Source organism: Zophobas morio, unplaced genomic scaffold (assembly GCF_036711695.1).
Source record: "Zophobas morio isolate AGI-343-1 ecotype UQ-CSIRO unplaced genomic scaffold, CSIRO_AGI_Zmor_V1 ptg000436l, whole genome shotgun sequence".
NCBI classification, from domain to species: domain Eukaryota; kingdom Metazoa; phylum Arthropoda; class Insecta; order Coleoptera; family Tenebrionidae; genus Zophobas; species Zophobas morio.
In genome coordinates, this window is record NW_026972539.1 from 6,024 (window position 1) to 29,718 (window position 23,695).

The following is a 23,695-nucleotide window of genomic DNA, read 5'->3' on the forward strand; positions in this document are numbered from 1 at the left end:
TTATTCTTGCCTAACATTGGCTCTTTGCAGAGTATTTGGTAGCCCCCAAGATTTGTAAGATGGACATAATGAACCATAAATCAAAGGTTACGTGTGCAGCTTTAGATAAAAAGATACTGCCTGTAACGTTACTTAATAAAAGTATGACAGAAAGGATTACTATGTTTTTAAGAGAGACGAAAATTTTGAACTTTATTTGACAGAATTTAAGGAAAAGTAAGCATGAATTTTATATATATGATATAAAATTAACGTATAAGACTAGTTAGCTTAAAAAATTAAGTAAGAATTTTTCATTATTATTTTATAACCTTGTATTAGAAATAAAGAAGAGAAGGATGAAGTTTTTTCTAATGTACTTTCCATGTCTTCTGTTACCGGTGTTTCGGAAAAGACATTAATTTGGGTTATAAGTATAAAAATTAAATTTCATATCTATAAATAGATATTTTTTACTAATGAAAGGCTAAGAATGAACTTTTGCTTAGCACAGAATTTATTTATGTAAATAACAAAGCTAAGATTCTATTAGGTCCCTTTCAGTTACTTTGTTATTACTTAGCCCTCTTTAAAGAATTTCTACTGCTTTTATATAGGTTGTATGCGCTGCCTTTATGAAGATGAGAACTTTCTGAAATTATCAGAGAAAGTTTTAATCGACTGTCTTATAGAATTACTAGGGACCCAAAGCATAGTACACCAGTCGACGGCTTTTGAAATATGCCGATCATTATGCAAAAGTTGTAAGAATCGTTATAGTACTGTTAGCCTCTTCTTTGAAGGATTTCCTCTAGTCAAAGTAGAAGCAGACACCAGAATTCTGACGTTACAAGTATTAAGCATTCATGCTTATCAACTGCTTTTGTGGGTCCTGAGAGAGTGCCCCATCGCCTGCCCGCTCTGGGATAACTGCTTGTGCTGCTTTTTCTATGCAATGGACTCTTTACCCTTCGAGCCCCTCGTCTCTGTGTAAGTCCTCCTTTGCACAACTAACTGCTCTCTTGGTTACTTTCTCGCACGTCAAGCATTGACAAGCTGGATCCTTCGGTTCTCGGGGGCCTCTTCGAAAGTTCGCTTTTTCTTTCTTCTATCTGGACCGACAAGCTCATAAACTACTTCGAGCTCGCTTTGTAGGGATTATAAAGGATTGGAACCCACTAGCTTTTATACTCTTTTATTAAGCTTTGCAGATAAGATTCAACTCCGGGCTGATAAGTTTGCTATGCTCTGTGGTTAGCCTTTTTAAGTCCCTATATTTTGCAAAAAAACACCTTTGTGTATCTAATAGGCGGATTAGGCTCTCTCGAACGTTCAACGTTTATAGTTTGCAAATGGTCTATTGGCACTATTTCTGAAAGAGTTTGTTCTTAAAATATTTTTCAAGGATAAATATGTTAGAACTGGGCGACCTCAAGGAACTGAAGAGCTTTGCGAGGATCCTGCTAGCAGCGGCTTTGCAGGAGCAAAACGTTGTGTCGCCATCTAATCTTTTCTCCATCATTTCGAATGCTGAGAGCTTCTGCGTTTTCTTGAAGAAAGTTATGCAACCGCTTTGTTTCTCCTCTGTCTCTCGCTAACCCCTACTGCGAACGCCTGGCGTAGGTCTGCCTCTTACCCCCCTTGGCATTTTCAGAAGTAATTTATGCCATGTGATTTGTGGTTTGCCATGGAGTTAAATATGCATTGGCGCATTAGGCTGCCCTCCAAGAATGCAAACCGCTCGCGATGCTTTCTAGTAGTGCCGTTGACTGTATAGCTCAATTGCTTAGCTGCTTAGGAGACCTACTTGAGCGAGCACACAGAGTGTGTCATCTTCCACCGTCCCTACTTTTTGTTTAAGAGTCGCTTAAGGTACAGTCCTCCTTCTCGGGATTATACCAGCGGACCATGATGGGCAAGCTGTGTTCTAGTACAGCTTCCATCATACATGGGTTACTCCACAGCGAGCTAGTAGAAGATCGAGATAATGGGATGGTGCTCTTTATTATTTCTAAGTGGGCAGTTTGTAACTTGTACTGGCAGAAATGGCTTCTGCAGTTACTTTGCACAGGTGTAATCGGCTGGTCTACGTTGGAAAGCATTCTCATCGGTATTTTGGAAGCTCCACTACCGGAAGTTTATTATTTAGGATACAAACCTGCACGCAATACTACCCTACCCCACCAGGTGCAAAAGACCTTTTATATCATTATAATGGCCGTGTTCGAACAGGCACGTTGCCTGCAGCCTCTACATTTCGCGAATGACGGGTGAGTTATTTACTATTAACCTTAAAAACGAGTGTTTCATATATCCAACGCAGAATTTTTAGAGAGGTTTCGTAGTACATAGTTTAAAAGTAAAGATGCTTTTAACATAATAAGAATCTTAATAAGTTAACTTGTATATAAATTGCAGCGAGTTAACGGCTTGGGTGAACTGCATGCTAACTAAAAGTAACCTTATATAGTAAAACTTTATAACTCTGTTGTATGTTATTCTCCAGGTGTGGTTGACCATGGAGAAAGTGGGCTTCAAAATACACTAATAGCAGCCCACATCCTATTTCTTTTGCTATTGGGTTCATAGTTGAAAATTTATTTTTTAAGTCTTCATTCTTAAGCTTTCTTTAGACGTCAGAGATCAGGAGCGTAACTTTCGTAGAGAGGAAATTACAAATATGATCCTACACGGTTGGTAGATAAAATAATACCTATTACAAGACGGCGGCCTCTTAACGAACTCCAGGCACTAAAGGCATAAAGAAAAAAGCTTTAAACGCTATTAATTCGCTGTTATTGAAGCAATTATATTGCTTTCTTGCAAATGCAGGTTTCAGTAAATATATTTAAAATACCTTTTCTGGCTTCCTGCATTATTATTTCTTTCAGAAAGCATTGAAAAAGAAAGTGCGATGAAAACCAAACAGGCCATGCTAGTATTGCTTGTCCTTCAAAGTCAAGAAGAAGCTTTCTACAGAGCCATCGGAGGTCTTGCGGCCGGGCTATTCTGTTAGAGTTGCTCGCCATTCTGTATTAGGGCCACAGTTTTTCAACAACCTCCTTGAATCCTGCGACCCATTTGTGTTGCTTGTTGCTAGCGAGTTCTTAATTAACAGGGTTTCTTTATTAGGAAAAGGTTAGTCTTTTATAACTTCGTGAGTTAAGTAGTTGCTCAATTATTAAATATGCAAGATATTCCTAATGTTTTGGTTAAGAAACACGTTTGGAGCGCCACTGAAACGCACCCTTTAAAAAAACTTAACAAATTAAGAAATTTTTTAACCTGTTGATTTCGTAGGCTATAATTCCGAGCACCTGTATATTATGGACAGCAGAGTAATATTATAAATATGAAGTATAATAAAACTAAATCGAAGTAGCGAAGAGCACCGTACAATTATTTGAATATTACAGACTACTTATGTGCACTAAACCCAACTGGGCAACAAATTAAGAGAAAGAAAAACTTCATGAGGCCCTCGAGTTATACTTATTTAACTACATGTGAACACAATCCTCATATTATTAACAAAACTTGAAAATTAAATCTCCATTCTTATAGGAGACAGCATGTGGTATCTAAAATAATGATACAAACTTAACGAGCTCAGCATTGCTAATTATAAATGTTAAGGGTAAAGTATTATCACTTTGCCAGGAATGCACGTGTCAGCTCTAAAGCACGAGATAGCAGGAGTGGGAAATTTTGTTTTGTTTGCAGTATTCCTTGATAATTTAGTCAACCAGCTGCATGATTTCTTACCAATCCATCAAATTAATATGTTTTACATATTCGGCTTTTTTTAACTTGTGCAGTCTAATAAGACAAGAGACAAAAAAAAGTTTATACCCATGTATTTAAAAGTATAAAAAATTTATAAAGAGCAAAAATAACAAAAAGCAATAAGAAATACAGTCACTAAAACAAAAATGCTAACTTTATTTCATTATTAGTAGCACTGATATTAAAAATCTTTATAACCTAAGTATATAACGCCCGCCTTCTAAAAAAAAATTGAGTCGTTTAAATAAACTTTAACTAAAGAACTGAAAAAGTAAACAAATTTTTATTTTTGCAAGTTATATTTTATGGCAAACGTTTTTGTGATTTAGTGAGTTTTTGCCATATTTGGAGATCTGCATTCTTCAATCTTTTACTACGGGTTTGGTTAAAGTATTTGACTTGTTTACCGATAATCCTCTTTACCTTAAATTTGTTGTATACACAAATATTAGTAACTTTAATACTCTAATTTACTTGTATATGTTGCTAAACATTAACTCCATGTACATTGTATTTATATCGAAGATTTCTAACTTTATATACTTTCCTTACGAACATATATAAATTTGCTCAACACGCTCTCTATTCCTTTAGGGTAAAAAAAATTTGAAACTTCCACCATAGAGATTACTAGCTATAAAAAGAAAAATTTAAAAAAACCTACAAATTGCGCTTAGCAGAATTAACTAGCTGAGGTTTGTTTACATTGAAAGTGTAAGCAAAAACAAACGAAAATCAAATTAATACCTTATAGTGATATAACTACTAAAATCCACAAAAATCATTATAAAATCAAAGGGTTTTTAATTGGCCACAAAAAGTATTATAAAAAAGCAATTACGAATTTTACAAGTGTATGCTTTCTATAGATAGACCTTCTTAAGTGTTAAAAGGAATTTCTTTAAAACTTGACTATAGCGCAGTCGAAGAGAATTCACGATTTATAAAATTACACCCCTTAAAGTTCGCTCGTTAAAAAGTTTCCGAAAAAAACGAAAAGCTCTTTTTTTTTTTGCCTATTCATTTATTAAAATTTAAAGTGAATTACTTTTGTCATTCACAATTTCGGTATAAGAACTCAAAACTTCAAAACATTTCTATGAATACGCCACTGACCTCTATTGGTCATAACCCTATGTTTCCCCAACTTTCAAGTGCGTCAGCTGCAAGAGGTCACATAAACTTCATACGAACTCCATATTGTCAAGGTGTGCACATCTCCAACTATCGAGGTTATTCTTGTTACGACCCTAAGATGGCAAGGTTCTCTGAAGGTAGTGAGAGCTTCTTGGAATAAATTGAAGCTAAGGCACAAATAATTTAAACCTGTGCACAAGCAGTAATAGAAGAAAAGAACTTTAGACGTACTAGAGCAGGCCAAAGAAAACACGATTCGACTTTATCCAACCTCACTAGTAGGTTTCCTCTCGAACCACTTACTCGTGCTTTATGGGATAGGCTCCCCTTATGTAATCTTCTGGATCAAATCCGAAGTATACATGAACAGGTGTAGATATAACGAACTAATTACACGGGCAATTAAGAACAACCTATTCAAAATTGTTTCTACAGTTACTATTAACAGTTTAGTGGTTTCCTATGAGACTACTATAACTCAAGCATGTATAACGGTTTTGTAAAGCACGCTTTCCTGAGGTTACTGCATATGATTCCTTAAAGAAAAGGGAAAGAACGAATACGTAACACCCAAAAACCCTTATAATTAATTTATTAATTACACACGTTAATAAGTCAAAATATGCTTTGATAAATTGCGCAATGAACCTTGGGGCTTGATGTTCGCTGAGTTTACAATTTTTAAACTCTATATCTTTTTTGGCGATTTGTCGAATACAGTAGAATTTACAGGAAATAATTACATTTAAATCTGATGAGTGACTATTATACCTACGGTGACAAAGTTAAGGCGGATGTTTGCGTGCATAGTTGACTTAGCCTCAACCTAATTACAAAGAAGTAGCTCCTGCTATTTAAATAGCCCTAATCACAGCGACAATCTACAGTATAAGTTAAGGATAACGATATAAGACTCTAAAAAGCTAAAATGGTACCCGTCTTTGACGATGTAACCAACACGATTAGAAACTCTTAATAAGTTTTGTACATTTCCGAGTAATAAAAAATGGCAGCCGTCGAGTGCTTTCCTAACATCTTTCATGAGTTTATTGTCGTGTATGGTGAGTATAGCAGAAGCTGTAATTCTTGACCTGATCCTAAAGATTTTGGGGAGTATTTCTTGTTCCACAGTTTCAGTTTTAATCCTATAAAAGAAGAAAGATGGGTAAAAATAATGAGTTTATGAAACTGACCAGAATCATCCTGCATGATCTGTATAAGACTAAACTCAGTTATTTTTACGGGTTAGCCAAAGTGCACAAAAAGGACTTTCCTAGAACTGCACCAGACATTCGTCCATTAGTAGCATGTGTGAACACACCTATTACTGGTCTGTCGAAATGGTTACACCACTATCTACTACCTATAGTAGAGACCGTCCCTTCTTACATCAGGAATTCTGATGATATCCTGACTGCTATTCAGGATACCATTTTGTCACCTCACCATGAAATAATGTCTTTAGATATTTCAGCCTTATATACTTCCATTCCTATTATGGAAGCATTCAGGGTAATTAAAAAATATATTCTAGAGCATTATGGACCAATTCAGGGTGTTTTGCTTGTAGAGGCTCTTCATTTAATTCTAAATACAAGTTATTTTGAATTCTATGATAAGCTCTACATTCAAACGAACGGAATTCCTATGGGGAATCCAGCAGCCCCCAGTATAGCAACACTTTATGTTGCTTACTATGAAGCCATCAAACTATACCCTCTTTTAAAATCAAATCTCATCCTATATAAAAGATATTTGGATGATACATTGGTGATTTTGAATGACAATGGTGGATTCTTAGAGAAAAAGATGCTGGCCATCCTTAACAGTATTCCTGGTCTGAAATGGACTAAAGAATCAATGAAGAATGGTAAATTACAATTCCTGGACATCTGTATTCATACTGATGGGAAGAAGGTATGGACTACATCAGCGGAAAAGGATACAAATTTATTTTTATATCCTACCCCTCATTCGGCACACCCGCCAGGAGTTGTAAAAGGTATGGTGAGAAGCTTAGTGCTACTTTATTACGCGACAGTTATTCCATTTTTTTAGAAAATGGGTTCAATTATTTTTTTTTGTTGACAGGTGCGTTAATTTGTAGAGTTCAGAAAGCTTTATCGGATAAAACTATAAACCTGAAGGTACCAGATCCTCCTTTGTTTTTTTAACTTTTCTGCTTCAGAAAACAATATACCAAGCCGGTTTATATTTGAAAGAGTTGAGATTATGAGCCCCGCAGGATTCACTGCTATCTCCGATTCTATATAATTTGTCCATGTCGAATTCTCTGCCACATCACCTTTTTCATTATAGTTGGCAGGGCTCCAAATACGCTTATTTATTTGTTACTGCCTTGAGTTATGATTTGATTCGTGGCATATTACAAGTAGCCTACTGAAGAGCAAAGCTAATTTCGTTACCGAAGACGGGAAACTAGGGAAACTAACTGAAATAATCTGTTAGACATCCCCTCTCTTTCTCCCGCTCGGCTTACGGAAGTTGAATGTATGGGCGTTTGGATCGACAAAGAATTTTTATAACGCCATCACAATAATATACCTCATGAACAAAGTTAAAAGAGATTGTACCTTCTTTTGTGTGGAAAGGGTCTATTTTAGCGCAAATTAATCAGCCGACTTTAATTCAAGCATCCGTCGTGCGGCCTGATAACACACAACGAAAAAGGAAAACAAGAGAACGGAAGTTGTTTTATTTTTTATAATTATTACGTGACACTGGCTTAATAGGAATCTAAATGGGCGCAAATACCAACCCGAAGGAATTTACACTTTCACAACTGTCTCGAAGGGCTGTAAAAGCTGGAAATACCGGACCCGAACTTTCTGATATTCGCCCCAATGTGGCGGAAAACCGCCAAAAAAAACTACCACCGGTGGAGACGGTTTCATAAAAACTCAGTGGCCCAAAAACTCCGGCCAGCACATATGCCAGCCAGGCCTACCCAACTAAGGGTTCCCACCCAAGGGGGATTTAGGAGTTGCTTATTACAGGCTTCAGACCGTTTACAAAAGGTTAAAGATTTTCCATTTATGTATATCGTTTAGATTAAATTTAAGAATCTTAAATTTGACTCCGATAAAAAGATGCCTGCTGTAATTACCATATTTATATAGTAAATATTTTGTTTACAAAGCCCCTAGCAAACTGTTTAAAAATGCTTTTTCTAAAACATTAGTTTATGATGCCTTAATTTGGTTTTATTTTTTAATTATAGTTTCATATGGTTTCCTTCTGTTTAGTGTAGTTGTAGGTTTGTATGCATATATTCCATGATATAGTCTTACGGAAGTACTCAAATCAAAAAGCGGAGCTTCTAGGTTATGCGGGATGCTACCTTATACCGCGACCTGAAGTTAAGACGGCTTCCTAAATATTTTGACGTTTTAGTGCAGAAAGCTATCAATGAAACTTAGCTCGTTCTAACCATATAGTTACTTAAGCCGTAACCTGTGACGCAGGTATTTACACTCTCTACAGGAGACCACGGCAACTGTTTTTATGATCCTGGAAATCATATGGCTCTCTGACGATAATGAGCGACCAAAGGTGAACTTATAAGAGCTAAAATATGTATGAGGAAAAACAAAAATAATACTATAATTTTTAACAGAACTAAGATCTTAGAGCAAGAATGCAACTAATGCACAACTATATCAAAGCGTGCACAAGGGGAAACAGAACTTAAGAAAGAACGTAGAATAGAAACAGCAGGACTCAGAACTTGGACGTAGAAACAAAAGTAACTTAAAAAGAAAACAAGCAATAGGCGCTTTATTGGTCGCGTGTAACATAAAAATATCCAATGAAAAATGAATGGATAGGGGCGCATGCTTCATCACACTTGTCAGGACGTAGAAATTTTCTTATTTAAAAAATTAGTTTTAGCTTCCTTTAGGTCCCCTTTTTACCTTGGACCTGAACTGTAGTATGATAACTTTGTAGGAAGAACTTTTAGCACTGTATAAGTGTTTCTTATTTTCTACAAGTTTTTCTTTATTCAAAAAAAGAAAAACTTGCAGGTTTAAATTTAAAATTTTTACTACCTAGCATTAATTTATTTATTTATGCTGTTGAGAGTTACAAAGAGGGGTTTAAACCCTTAAGTGCTTAATCCATCTTTATATTTATTTTAAAAAAAAAAAGCGGCTGGCTTTGAATTTTACCGAAAAAAAAAGGAGAGGTTGGCACAGAGTTATTCTTAAAGTCGGACAACTAATCTGCTCTTGAGTAATGGATATGTACCTCATGTTATGAAATATATGGACTTGCAGTAATACAATTAGTTTGCGTTTAACGTTTCAGATAATAACTTGAGGTGCTTAATCTGACTGCTGGAATTGTTGTAGGAAAAACGTATGTAATAGTTTTTGATGGCAGTCAATGAAAATTAATTTTTACTTGTATACAGCGGGCGTTGGTAATCGTTCGCAGGTCTCTATTATAAAAATTAAAATTTTTTAGTTCTCTTGCGAGGTATAAGGTTAGGTGGCCGAACGCATACAAACACTGTTAATTCTATGCACACTGTATAAATAAAGTGATGGCCCACAAACACCCGGCGAGCGCACCGGCAAAGCAAGCAGTTTATCCCGTTCTAGTTGAGAAATTTCTAGGAGCCTGATCAGTACTGCAGTAGCGACCACGTTGGCTACCACGTACAAAGCTCTCCCCGAGAGTTCGGATATGCAAAGTGCAGTTGACGAAAGATATATGCGATTACTTCTAATTGAGAGCTCGAGTTTTAGAAGTTGTTTAGTCGATCATGCACTAGGAACATTCACTTTTAAATATATTAATAAATAAGTAAAGCACTTAGTCCTAGGTTTTTTTCACCAGTATTACTGTATTTATATTTAACTCTTTATGTTGGAGTAAAAGTTTTAGGGTATTGAGATGATTTTGACTGCGATCGTTGACCTACTGGCAATATAAACTGAGGAGTTTGCATACATATATTTCATACAAAGAAAACAACATAGGTGCCAGAAATGTTTTTTAAGCACTGTGTTAAGATCTTCTGGCAGATAGCGGTTTTGCCTGGAATCGACTTGGTACTCATTAATAGGCTTGCTACAGTGACTATATTTCACAGCCTTTTAGAAATCACTGACCGTGTCACTTTCCTAACGCATGACAAAAGGCTTATAGACCGGGTTCACTTATCAGAGGCACTTTTTGTTATATTTGAAAACAAGTAAAAAAGTCGCAGTGTTTTGGTAATGTTATCTAAAATATCACGATTTTAGATGCTTAAAAATTAATTTGTCGAGACCATCAGATTCACATGTTTTCTGGAAAGAACCTCATCAACAATCTTACAAACCAAGTTAACCTGCTTTAATCATTAATATGTTATCGGGGTATGGCAAACGAGCGAAGGTTGCGGACTTGATTCCCACAGCGTTCTTTTACTTTTTTAATAATCGGTATGGCTTTAGACGGCGGGCTATTACCCAAAGGAAGTCTTTATAAGTAGTTAAGGACCTAATCGAAGTTTTATGGTATATCTTTGTGATTAGTAAGGAACACTTTGTCTGGCAGGTAATGGTTGAAAATATATCTTTCTCGGACTTGTAATAATGCAATTTTGAGTTGTCTTAGCTGAAGGTGAGGTTGATTGGCGTCCTCATCTTGTTAAATAGCCAGATTTACTGTATTACTTGAATGTGGAGAAAAAAGCTCCAGGTCTGTAAGTTGTATCCACAATTTTTTAAAATTGCGATTTGTGTGGGTGGCGCACGTCTATTTCAATCAGAAGTGTTTTGATCTAAAAAAGTGCTTTTGTAAAACAGAGAGCGATGCATGAAATGAGATATTATTCCTCTGGACGAAAAGTACGTAGATCCTCTAGGCCCTATTTTGAGGGTCCCATTTTATATGCTCCAGTCTATTAGAATTGATCTATTAAAATAAATACCTTAACTCTTAAGTTAATGTTCGCGTTTAAAAGGTTCTAATAGTGTTTCAGTCCCGGACATATAGGGCGTTTACATTGGACAGAGTTAATTAATATAGGTTAATCTTGCTAGGGAATATAAAAATCCCAAAAATTTTAAGCGGTTATAGTTCAAAATTCTAATTTGGATTCTGAAGAGGACACCCGACGGCACAACAACTTTTGCAGTTTATTGAACGGCCGACTCGGAACTTCAATTTTAAGAAATCCACGGGGGCCGTCTTTCTCGACTTTGAAAAGGCCTTGAAACGCATATGTCACGAGATTCTCCTTCGCAAACTACGCACATTAGGTATCCCCTTAGCCCTCAAAGCACACGTGCGTCGTTTTTATGAGGCGCACGTTTTGACTTAGAGTTGGGGGTGCCGTCGCCTACCATCGGCTGACATCTAGTGTTCCGCAAGGCTCTATACTCTTATCCCCCCTCTTCGCGCTATACCTGCGAGACAGTTCACTCTCTGCGAAACCCTCACACCCGCTTTCCACGCTATGCCGGTGACACTGCAAAGTACGCCACCTCAAAGAGCCCCTCATTATTACGGCAAGGCAACACCTACAGTGTTATTTGGAAACATTTGCTAACTGGTATCGTCAGTGGGAAGTAACCGTTAATTATATGAAGAGCAGAGCGATTCTCATTTAAAGATGCATAATGCTACCCCCGCCTTTTACTTCTGGAAGATAGGGCTCAGGCCAAAAACTTGGGCGTCGTCATCGATAAGAATAACTTGGCGGTAACATGTAGCGTTCGTCACGACTAAGGTCAAAAGCAGCCAATTCACGCACACCACCCACTGCTGTGTGCTAAAAGCACAACGTCCCTGCGCAATAAACTGCGCCTTTATAAAGTATGCGTGCGCCATATTATGATTTTGCATCTGTCGCTTGGACATAAGAAAAACGTCGACGAGTGCACCCCCCAGTCTAAGCAAAATTAAAAGCCCCTGCGATTAATGACCGATACCTTATTTCGTGCGGAACGAAAAGTTGCACGGCGACCTAGGTTTGGAACGACTTGAAGTATGCAATTTCATTTTCTTTTTTTAAACGTGTCAGTAGGCATCCCAAACCACCACTAAATTCAAGAACTTATATACGGACCCTGGAAAGGCTCACGCTTTCAAAGATTCTGCGAAGCGCACAATTACAGTTATTGTAAGATGACCTGCCCAGCTAGCTACGGTCTAAGCCTAATAACTTTAATTATTGGCAAGACTAAGCAGGCTGCGCTCAATATTACCGAGCATCTGCACAATCCCTTGATAATAATAATAGAAAAAAATCAGTTATAGCATTGCAGGTATAAACTTAAACCCACAGCTCCAAGTTTCCTATCATTAACTTTCAAAGTTGAGTAAAAAATATGCCTGGTGGTAAATATTGCTACTTCTTTTAAACTTTTAGCCTTACGATCTAATCTGTACCTCAAATAATTTAATAAGGAAAAGCTATCGCCATCTTTAAGTTGTTTCTTTGAAATTATATTATATTATCTTTAGCTGCACAATTACTCTCATGATTCACGTTCCTTCTCTCAAACCCCTAAGCATATTAACTAGGAAAAGGTTTATTAATGTTTCTAAAAAGTTCAGGTAGTCAATTATGACACTACAGTTTCTTAGAGGTTAATAATAATTTTAGTGCATGTGTTACTTGCACAGATGGTGAAGTATGACCAGGTTTACAATCATTAGAAGGAGGTATTGTTTTGAATAGCGCAAGAGCATTTTGAACGCTTAGGGGAAACCAATACACTCTCAGCTCTGGGTGAAGCATTGCTATTTTGTTTATAAAGCGGTGCTTTTTTTTTTATAGTAGTCAGCGTTAGCCTTGGCCGAATTCATTTTTATTACACTCCTCATGTAAACTTCTATATCTTAGTTTAAATATGTGTAGTATAACAGTAGCTATAGCATTTAAGCAAGTAAGCCTTCTAAATAGGGAAGACAGGATATGAAAAAAGTTGTGGATGGGCACGTTTTTAAAATTAGGTAAATAATACAAATTTGCGTTCGCAATTTACTAGCTCATAAACTATACTTTTTGTACTGCAATTAATAAATTACGCTTATCATTTGTTTATAGTGCGAGCTTTTATATAACTTTGCTACCTACCATCTTTTATCCGAAGCCCGGCCGAGCTAGCTATAAAAAAAACCATTTCCGTACTATGAAATAAAACTTGAGGCGTGAAAAGGAGGGTTTATGTGGTGGCAACCAACAAGTTAGGCCCGGCCAAGCAGCTCACAACTTTGAACACAATATATTTATTTTGTTATAAAGTTATATAGGCCAAATATTTAGAAACTTTTTTTTTATAACCTTAAAGAGAAGAGACTTACTGATCATATTAAACTACTTATACTATTATATTATTATTTTTTTAAGTTTGTTTTTATGCTATCGTTTACCGTATCTTTTTTAAAAAAAAAAACAACCATGCCTGGCAATCAAAGTTCTCTTCTGTAATATTTATACGTATTTAACTTATTGTTAATTTTTTTTAAAATTAATTCGTAAGGAAATTTTATGGCACAAAGATGCCTCACAAAAATGATACTCTGGTTACTGTCACTGGAAGTAAAGTACCTCATAGTGAGGATGCTACTTTGGTTGATTCTAAGAATAAAAGAAGTTATGATATAAAAGTTTACCTTCTAGTAGTATCTTAAAAAATACTTTTTAGCTAAAATTTCCTCCTCTGAAAACCTTGAACACTCTAGAGAGGTTAGTAGCTTATTAAAATATCATCTCTTTAAGTAAAACACATTATTTGACCTCTTTTTTTTGGTTATTTACTTTTATTAATATTATAGATTTTTATTTATTTGATACGTATATTTATGTGTAATATAATATTTATTAAATTTAAAACCAGCTTATAGTCATGATTTTAGGTTACCATAATCCTTGCTAACTTAGGGATATTTAGAAATTTAAATATTAAAGTTATATCTTTTTAGTACCTTTTACGTTATAAAAGTTTATAACATACCTAAAAGTTTATACTACGCTATTAAGGATTATATATACACGCTAGTAATTTAGTTTAAAATGGAGAGACTATTAGCTGTTGAGCTTTGTTTCTCCTATTTACATTTCGCAAACTTTATAAGAATGTTGCTATGATGGTGAGATCTCTTTAAATAATATGTAGTTAAAATCCCTATCGAAACTTTCTTACTTAAAATTGTATATACATCATTTTATTTTTAATAACTTTTAAATTTCTCTCTTTAATAATTAAACTATTCCGGCTTAACGCTTGGAAAAATTGATTGAAATTCGACATACACGTGAATTTAAGTGTAGTTATAATACTATTTCAAGTTGTTTATATTTGAGTACTTTAGTTTTTTTATAAAACTTGCAACTTTTGTAATTATTAATATTATTTTTCTACTATTTGTCATATAATAGAAAGATGGTGGGACTTGATTCTATAAACTGGAAATCTTTTGATCTTTTAGATAATTTTAATAATTCACTAGTTGATAAGTTTATATATATATATATTAAATAATATTTACTTAGTGGGGCGGTTTCTTTGTATGTAGAATGAAATTATTTTCCTTTACCTAGAAATTTTCTATATTTTCATTTTTCTTTTTGAGTGTTACTATAATAATTATAATATAAAACGTTATGAAACTTGTTTTATTTTGCTATTGGCTTATTTTTTTAATCGAAGCAACTATTCGCCAGTATCCCAATAGAGTTGGTTATCGCATCTGGAGTGATGCAAGTTGGAAAATGAATGAACCGTAATTTACTATTTACTATGGATTATTTTTTATTTATTCTAATTCTAATATTTTTCTGTTTAAATTTTTTTTTGTATGTAGAGTTCCATACTCTATTCTTGCCGAGACGTTTGAAATCATTGAACAGGAGCCAAAACGGTTTTTTCTTTTTTCTTTTTTCTTTGGTTGTACTTTTTTTGCTTAACAATAAATCTCATTTGCAGTTTTTAAGTAGAGAAGCATTAGAAAACTGGACTTTTTATTATAAACACTTTTAGATTAAAAATCACCGAAATTGTCAGCGACTTACTGCGCTCCATCATTTACTTGACTCCGGAAGATCTCCTTCCCTGTGTCTATTTGTGTCTAAATAAGGTTTTTTTTGATAATTTTAAAGATTTTTAGAACCCAATTGAGCGCTTTTCTTCTTAAATCCGTAGCTCGGGCCCGCCTATGAGGGTGCGGAGCTGGGTGTGGGAGAGTCTCTTCTGGTCAAGGCCATGCGGGATGCGACGGGCAGGAGCATCAAGACCATCCAGGAGGACATCGAGGCTCTAGGCGACATCGGATTGGTCGCAGCGGTTGTTGCCGGCCTCCTGTTGGTGCTCGTCGACTCCTCAGCGTTGACCATCCAGTATTAGTAGAGCAGTCGGGGAAGACAGAAGACGCTGCTCCGCCCCAAGCCGATGACCGTGCGAGGTGTCTACGAAACTCTGAAAAAGATAGCCGCTGTCACCGGAAATACTGTGAGCAGCTTAAACGTAGTTATTGGTCAGCAGTGTAGCAGGCCTTTCATTATATATCTAGAGCACTCAGAAAAAAGTGGACCTGATCAAGAACGGGTTAGTTGCTTGTCGGTCGTCCTGCGAAGCCAAATTCTGGATTCGGTGGGTATTCCATTGTCCACGTGACAGAATGCCACTGTTGCTCCCCTTGCTTTTCTCTTTCATTCGCTGTGTGGTTTCCTTGTATTCCTACTATCCAGCATTTTCTAAAGTGCCCCCCTTCACGATATACTATTGGCTTGAGAAGATTGTTTCCCATTGACTATAGGTCCTTGTCTGGAAAACTTCGTATTGGATTGGCTGAGCAGACCGTGTTGACCAGCTTAGGTCACGCAATTGCTTTGACACCGCCGGCACACCTGGATGGTTTAATTTTTTAGAAATATTGTGGCGTACTTTTTATGTTTTCAATTGGGAGAACTTCTTACGTGCCCCTTTTTAGCTGAAGATGGTGCGCGCGCTAAACAGGAAACTTTGGACCGCTCGGTGTCTTTAGTGAAAACCGCATTTTGGTAGCCGCTTCATTATTATCGCCGTCCTGAATTATATTTTGGCTTAAGAAAGTCTGTATTATGCTCTTTTTTTAGTGAAATGCCAAGTTTGGACAAGTTAGTGCCTGCTTTGTTGGAGCATCCGTTGGAGGATATCCCACTCTACTGCACAGTCACTCCCGGTTTTATAGAAATATATAATTATTATCTTCTATTGATGTTCTTTTTTGTGCAGGAATTCCCGTCAAGCCGATGCTGGCGCACCCAACAAAGTGCATAAGGCAAATACTAAGCCGCTTCGAAGGCCACGCCTTTACTTGCGAGTACAAATACGACGGCGAACGGGCACAGCTGCACCTATGCGAGGACGGCACCGCGAAGGTATATAGTAGAAACCAAGAGGACACCACCCAGAAGTTTCCCGATATTATTGCTCGCGTTAATAAAGTAAGTGTACATTCACTAGAGGGTGTGAGGCAGTTTGCGATTCGCAGAAAGTGTTGATTTGTACTTTCTATCGGTTAGATTAAAAAGGATGAGACCATTCGCAGTTTTATACTGGATTGCGAAGCCGTCGCGTGGGACGCTAGCAAACGGGAGCTGCTTCCGTTTCAAGTTTTATCCACTAGAAAACGAAAAGTTATCATTAATATATTTGTTGGGCAATCAGCATGTGAGCATTTTCACAGGAAGTCGAAGCACAAGCCATATCAATACACGTGTGTGTCTTTGCTTTTGATCTTCTGTACCTCAACGGAACGGTACAGAATTTCAGGTGGTCTCCTGACTTTATGAACGGCTCTTCCACTGACAGCCTTGTCACCGCCTGCCCTTCTGCGATAGGCGGATGTTGTTAAAGGAAAACTTTATACCACTGGAAGGTATCCGTTATAGCAAATGGCCGCTCTTCAATAAGAACTTTTTTTTTTCAGGACAATTTCAGTTCGCGAAGGGAATGGACTCGCAAGACACTGAAGATATTCAAGACTTTTTAGACCAATCCATCAAAGGCTTCGCCTTCCTATACTTCATGTGACCGCGTGCCAAACTTTTTAGTTCACTACAGACAAGTGCGAGGGGCTCATGATCAAAACTCTCTCCAGTCACGCCACATACGAAATTTCAAAGCGATCTCGCAATTGGCTGAAAGTTTATATCCTTTTTTTTACTCAATCATTATTGATGGATGCGCTCCAGCTAAAGGCCGATTACCTCGAGGGCATTGGAGATACCTTGGATCTCGTGGTCATCGGTAACTGCTCAGAGTTTTCTAATTGATTGTTTCATGCCCAATGCATTGGCTAAGGCGCGACTAAGGGCCAAGGGAAAAGGACTGGCGTCTATGGGAACTTTTTATTGGCTTGCTACAATCCGACTTCTGAGCAGTATGAAACAATTTGTAAAGTAAACAAGTCTTTGATTGGCGGTGCAGTTGCACTAAAATTCTCTTCAGCTGGGGACTGGGCTCTCTGAGGAAAACTTGGATGCGTTTACCAGTACTCTGCAAGGCGTACTTCGCTCTCTTTCATTACATCAGTGCGGTCAATAGTGCATTCCTTTGCAGCTCGTAATAAAAGCACCAAAAGGCTACTACAAGTGCGATAGAGCCGATGCAAGTCGGTTTTATTTCCTATAGGCTAATGATGTACTGCTTTTTTGTAACCGGCTGCTTGCTAGCCGTGTGGTTTTCTCCTTCGGTAGTGTGGGAAATAAAAGCGTCCGACTTGTCCATCTCTCCCAAGTACCAGGCAGCCAAGGGATTGGTGCGTTATTTGCTCGGACAGCCTTCGTCCAATTCTACACCACGCATACTTCCAGGTGCATCCCAATAAGGGGATTTCCCTTCGTTTTCCGCGCTTTCTACGCATTCGCGAGGACAAGACTCCAGAAGAAGCCACAACATCGCAATCGGTCTCTTTATTTACATGATAATTTGCTAATTCTCTCGTCTTATTATTGTTAGGTGGCACATTTCTATAATCTTCAGCAGAACAAACAAGAATTAGTAGAACACGATGAGTATTGAATTAAATAAAAATTATAGAATAGCTTATTTTTAATAAATCTTTTATCTATCCCATAATTTGAAAAGTGCTAAGCATACGTAGATAAAAAAAAGACGTGTACATATTTTAGGTAGGCTACAGTAAAACTATTGTTGACGCGAAGTGTTTGAACCTAACAAACCTCCGTTAGGAGCTTACGAATTGGACTATTTTCGTTTTGTAACTAAAGCGCCACTTAGTATATCATTCCCTCCGTAATAAATAAACTTGCATATGCGCTTGGTTGTGCTAACTCTCCGAGAATGCAAGTAATGATGGAACCATTAGTGCTAAAATCACTGCAATATAAGATTTAACAATCAATACCCTTTATCTCTTTAAACCCCGTTATTCCCGTTGAAGTCAATAACCTGAAAAAAGGCTCTAGAAGAAGAGCAAAGGTTAAAGTTGTGGCCTTAAAGTTTACAAAAAATTTAAGTATCTTTGAGGGCCAATAGGCTTAACTTTATATGTTTTATGCACAGATAAGCTATTATGCGAGCTTCTCTTTATAATATTGTCAATAATAATGGACTTTTCACCCATTTAATATAATTTTTGCAAGCAGTCTAGAGGGAAGACATATCCAGCCCTCCAATTTAGCTCGGCGTGTCGTCTCTCTAGCTGTACGTTATAGAATGCCAACCTTACTAGGCTTCAAAAGTTCTTAGTAACTGGAAAATTTTCAAAATTATAATATTACTAGAACTAATCATACCTATAATTTAAAATAAGGATGGTAACAAAGTTATAGCCTACACTCGACAACGGACGAACAAAAGTAAAATAAGATAAAAGAGGTCCCGCTCTGAGTTAAAATTATACAAAAACAAATCTCTTTAGGAAAAATGTCGTACCAAACTTTATTAGCTATTTTCATACTTTTTTTAATTTAATAGATATCCTTGGACAAAAGAGTATGATCACCGACGAGTAAAACAGAAACCAAAGAAGAAAGGAGACGAGCGGAAGAGACCACACTCCCAATAAATAATAAGCCCGGGTGAATAGCGACAGGTCTTCAGTGGGACTCCGACGAAGAAATTTCTCCGTAGCAGTTATTAAGACTGGCGGTATCAACAAAGGATAAAGATGTCCTCGAAATATTATACTGACCAGTTTGTTCCCAATTACGTCCTCTATACGATGATAAAAACAATAAAATTTTTTTATTTGCTACAAGGTAAGACCTGCGAGCGGGCGAGCCCATAAAAGGAGTGGAATAGCAACGAGCGAAACCATCACTCCCAATGGAAAATTGAGAAAGAAAATACCCAAAACAACACTGCTCGTGCATGTGGCGGTGAGGTACTTAAGTAGCCTCCAGTTACCCTCTAATGGTGAGCGGAACACCCAACGGGGCACGCTTACGAGAGCAGAGAAAAGCCCCATTGAAGCGAAAGTACACGTGCACACAGAGGTGGGAAAGTGGAGCAAAAGAAGCGTGGAGAAGCCAGCTAGCAATATGGACAGGCCCGCGAGGAAGAAAGAAACGCGCAACTGTCCGGCTATCAGAGAAAATGCGAGGCCGCCTTTAGGCTCATGTGGCTTGAAGTAACGGGATTCAGTGAGGTTCTTGGGCAAATGGTCTACAGGGCACTGATGGTGAAAAAAAAACTACTTGTAGGGCCGATAAATTTGTACCGCCAGCGGGGTTGACGGCTCTTGGATTCGCACGACCAATCAGAGATATGCAATGGAGCCACAAGCCCAAGGATAACGCCGACACGGAGAGGAAAAAGAACAGAGCAGGTATGAAGTATAAGCCTGCCGAGAAGAAATGTTATAACAGTCATAGATTGCTGATGAAGAGAGCCCCCGCCCAACCTGCACCATAAATAATACTACTAACTGACCAAGGGTGGGAGGGTAGGACATTGCAACAGAAAAACATAATGATCATAACTAAGCGGCAGAAAATGCTTGTCCGTCACAAGTATGTAATAGAAAAACGATTGGTGCAGCTTTTCCTCCACGGTATCCAGTACTCGCATGACCTTTTCTATTATGCTGTGAAGGCTTCAGTAAACTATTTATAATGCTAATGAATATACAAGTGATCGATTACCGCCCAAAATATAGTATGTCCACGCCGTTCGATTTAGTTCCTTCTAAGGTTCTCACCGTAACGAAAGGGATATTCAGGCTAATACAACAACGAGGTTGTTAGTGAAGCGATATATGTAGAATGCGTTTTGAATCCTAATAACTACGAACGGCATATAATATTTATATAAGATCGAGTAGATAACATAAAGAACACTGGTACGGAGTAAAGAAATAAAAGTAAACTTCAAAAAAGGGCCATGAGGGCCGTTAGGAAGGCCGGTTATTTGGCTCAGAAGCATATTCACAACCAGATCAAAGAAGTCCGTGCTCAATTTAAAAGGCAAATACGCTAATAATAATGTTAAAAGACTCAAGGAGAAAAAAAGTAAATGAAGTGATTCAAGAGTTTAATAAAGTTATGAGAAGATTAAAAAATAATTAAGAGTAGCAGTGGAGGAATTTATCACGAGACTCGAAGTCAAAGTTAGTATAAATAATGCCTCAATGCGCTTAAAAATGCATTTTCCTCATAAGCCTTCCAACCAGATAGCGTAGCTAAATATCATAACCGGCTTACTCAAAAAATGGCATGTAGAGACCGCGACTCAAAACATACAAATGAAAAGTAAAATAATAGACCAATGGAAAACCTCCTAGATATTCATGAAGAAAAGCGGCCGAATGGATTAGTTGTTTTTCTATGGACACGTGCAAATTGAACTCTTCACTCATCGAGGAGATTAACTTGAGCAGATCCGAGTTTGGTTGAATACCATTGGGACCCGCTACAATGCATATATACTAAATGTTGGCTTGTCCTATTCTTATTTGAGATCACCTATCGAAAGTTGGAGACCGGAAACCAGTAAACTTCGTACATCGATGGAGAAGCCGCCGAGAAGTTCTCCCGCGTAACCGCGAATGGGCGAATAGCGCAGGCCTACAGTAAAGGAACACATTTGTGATTCGGGTGATGTTGATTGTGTGAATATAAATATTCGAGGCCTATATTTATTATGTATTATAACTTTTTTACTTTATTTACTTTCAGTCTACTTAATTTGTTTATGATAACTTATTTTGTTCTTACTCTGCTGGTGAATTTATCCTGTCTGTTACTTCCATTTTTTCTCGTAAACGTATCTTCATATTAAGTTGTGTTTGATATAATTATGATACCCCTAGTGTAGTCACAAGCTTTATTTAGCTTTTTACTAGTCATTATTATTTCTTTGCATTCTTTTTCTAACTCGCTTTCGTATTTTCTTTAATATTATAACTTCTATAGCGCTCTAGAAGAGGTGTAGTTATTTCTTAGTTATAAATTATTTATTCCCATTTTTATAGACTCTTTCTTTATATATAGTAATTGACTGAGAATAATAATAATGCAAACCAGTAGGCGACGGCTTCAAAGGGAAATAGTGATAACCGGTGAGCCAGGCTTGAACCCCAACATCTCCGCCCTCCGTTACTAAAAGGATAAAATCCCGCGAAAGTGTCTTCAAACCTTCAAAAAAGTCATGATTGGTGTTTTATTATCCAATATAAAACAAATTATGGAGAGTAAACTCTTAAAGATAAAATGATTGGTCAATAATGAGAGAGTGGCGGAAAGAATGTTATGTTTGTTATGAACGGCCAACCCTTGACTCCTATTTTAAAGTCAACTGTTTTATAGCCAATCAATACTTATATAATATGTAATTTATGACCGAGCCAACCTAATAAGGCTTCATTATTATATGAATAACAATTTTCTTTAATATTATTGGACAACAATTTTTCTTTGATAGACAACAAGAAGAGAAATGCTTACTTTTAAAATAACGAAACAACTCATAAGCTACTCCCACACTCAAATGACTCCGCCAATCGCTAAAGTTGGCATCTGGAAAGGTTAAAAAATAATAATAAAAATAATTAAAAAATAAGGAGAGCCCATTATATATTCTAATGTGACGCGTACTGGCAGTCAACAATCTTGTTTAAAAGGTTAATGTGTTAATATACTAAACTAGTGAAGGTTTTCGGCTTATCAAAATAAATTATTATAATTTTATCCAATCAAACTTTTACAGTCAAGTCTGGTGGTACATGTGCCTCGGGGTCGAAAAGGTTATAAGTTTTACCCTAAATATACTAAAAACGATTCGAAAAGCTTACGCAAACATTTATTTCTAATAAATTTAACGGCAATAACTTCTGAAAAAAAGAAAAATCAACTCAAAAAATATACACATAATTAAAATAAATATAACTGTTTTCATATCTTGCTTGTTTACTTTTATAAGAAGTGTTATAAACTTTAATTAAGTTTAAACATAAATTAGTATTTATAACGTAATATGTTGCTTACTATAACCAATGAAAGATTTATATATTAGGCATAAAAAGGTTATACAGGTATATAACGAAGTACTCTTATTATTAAAAACTTATTAAAAGAGAACTTACTAACATTCAAAAAGCTAACCTTTATTGATAAATAAAATTCTTTAACAACTATTATGCGCTGTTGCAATTTAAAAAGTATGTATAAAAAACCTTCAAAGAAATGAAAGCTTTGATGACTAATTGTAATAACTAAAAAACTTAAGAGATTTTAAAATATAAAAATATTTTGTGTTTAAAAAGAAAGCAGACTACTTTGTTCGTAAGAAACCAACAAGACGAGACTCTCAACACTATGAGCACGCTGCGAGCGCAAAATTCCATAAATATTGCTTCCGTTAACTCTGAAAAACGGATCTGAATCAACCTTAAAAGTATAAAAATATATATAAATGTGAAAATCCAATTTAAAATAAAAAAGAAAAAATTTAAAGCTGTATTTTTTGAATATACAAGAATACCCACTCAAAGTCCTGTTTATAAGTTTCCATTTCTAAAGCACTAAAACTTTCCAATAACCATGTATGCCTGCTAAGATTTTCGAAATTTTCGACGGGCTGAGAAGAAAGTGTTTCGACAAAGTTATAAACATTTTTCTTGTTTACTCTTGACTGAGGAAGAGGCTGTAATGTAAGTTATAATATAAGTATACTCCAGTTCAACTTAATAGCTTATTACATTAATATTTCTTTTAGTACTGAGAAAAAAAAAATATACTTTACGAGTTTTAAAAAATATATACATATATACTTGAAGTTTAAGGGCGTTTTCATCAAATTTTAGTTCAAATTTTACCAGAGGTAAAGCAAATAAAAAAGAAATCCCCAAGGAATATAACAAAAGACTTAGCTTACAGTAATTGCCTTCTACTAATTTTAAGGATTTCTTTAATACGCTTACAAGACGCTTATTATTTTTCAATGAAAGCCTCATATTATTAATATTGTATTGCTTAATACAAAATTTTTGCTTGCTTTCTCAATGTATGAAAGAGAAGATGCAACGCGCACAAATACTTTGTTCCAGCGTCGTTGATTCGTTACTTCCTCGCAAAGCTCTGCTAAAACACGGTTTTATAATTTGATATCTGTAGGTTATGTGAAGGTTACTCGTCCAAGGGTTTTGCAAATTATGTGAGTAGGCACCCGCTGGCCAAATTTTTTTTTATATTGTATTTACTTGCTTTTAGTTTGTGGTGGTCGGGTCTCGGGGGGGTTAAAGATTGTCAAGTTAATTACCACAGTTTTCTTTTAGTCCTTCGACTTTCCTATATTATATGTATATATATAAATTTATAATATAC

At 36.3% G+C, this 23,695-nt stretch overlaps 3 protein-coding genes and 1 long non-coding RNA gene across 4 annotated transcripts; 3 read left to right on the forward strand and 1 right to left on the reverse strand.

Annotated features, from left to right (window-relative positions):
• The first annotated feature begins 470 nt into the window (after window positions 1-470).
• LOC135120887 (uncharacterized) lies at window positions 471-3,427 on the forward strand. Its single transcript, XM_064045212.1, has 19 exons — window positions 471-532; window positions 597-743; window positions 795-969; window positions 1,026-1,130; window positions 1,183-1,232; window positions 1,289-1,334; window positions 1,385-1,538; window positions 1,603-1,635; window positions 1,696-1,803; window positions 1,882-1,974; window positions 2,023-2,115; window positions 2,167-2,249; window positions 2,398-2,435; window positions 2,486-2,560; window positions 2,613-2,672; window positions 2,728-2,811; window positions 2,871-2,969; window positions 3,019-3,117; window positions 3,174-3,427. Exons 2-19 carry the CDS (start codon window positions 602-604, stop codon window positions 3,269-3,271), a joined length of 1,635 nt encoding a protein of 544 aa, XP_063901282.1. The 5' UTR covers window positions 471-532; window positions 597-601; the 3' UTR covers window positions 3,272-3,427.
• Window positions 3,428-13,436: 10,009 nt separating this feature from the next.
• LOC135120886 (uncharacterized) lies at window positions 13,437-14,382 on the forward strand. Its single transcript, XR_010278776.1, has 3 exons — window positions 13,437-13,519; window positions 13,572-13,612; window positions 14,306-14,382. It is a non-coding gene; the product is annotated as an uncharacterized LOC135120886 (long non-coding RNA).
• A 196-nt stretch (window positions 14,383-14,578) lies between these two features.
• Window positions 14,579-17,953, forward strand: LOC135120883 (DNA ligase 1-like). The gene is made up of 22 exons (XM_064045207.1): window positions 14,579-14,649; window positions 14,731-14,787; window positions 14,907-15,003; window positions 15,069-15,209; window positions 15,273-15,374; window positions 15,436-15,515; window positions 15,682-15,779; window positions 15,856-15,925; window positions 16,001-16,086; window positions 16,140-16,351; window positions 16,430-16,543; window positions 16,594-16,665; window positions 16,719-16,785; window positions 16,837-16,914; window positions 16,971-17,053; window positions 17,102-17,156; window positions 17,211-17,308; window positions 17,358-17,414; window positions 17,469-17,520; window positions 17,582-17,667; window positions 17,723-17,815; window positions 17,868-17,953. Exons 1-22 carry the CDS (start codon window positions 14,639-14,641, stop codon window positions 17,928-17,930), a joined length of 1,872 nt encoding a protein of 623 aa, XP_063901277.1. The 5' UTR covers window positions 14,579-14,638; the 3' UTR covers window positions 17,931-17,953.
• A 334-nt stretch (window positions 17,954-18,287) lies between these two features.
• Window positions 18,288-23,422, reverse strand: LOC135120893 (glycosylphosphatidylinositol anchor attachment 1 protein-like). The gene is made up of 14 exons (XM_064045222.1): window positions 23,409-23,422; window positions 22,854-23,015; window positions 22,648-22,759; window positions 21,818-21,889; window positions 21,395-21,508; window positions 20,837-20,938; window positions 20,649-20,783; window positions 20,242-20,347; window positions 20,018-20,095; window positions 19,856-19,959; window positions 19,594-19,716; window positions 19,140-19,538; window positions 18,832-19,088; window positions 18,288-18,320 (listed from the first exon to the last, which is right to left on the reverse strand). Exons 2-14 carry the CDS (start codon window positions 22,881-22,883, stop codon window positions 18,288-18,290), a joined length of 1,665 nt encoding a protein of 554 aa, XP_063901292.1. The 5' UTR covers window positions 22,884-23,015; window positions 23,409-23,422.
• Window positions 23,423-23,695: the final 273 nt, after the last annotated feature.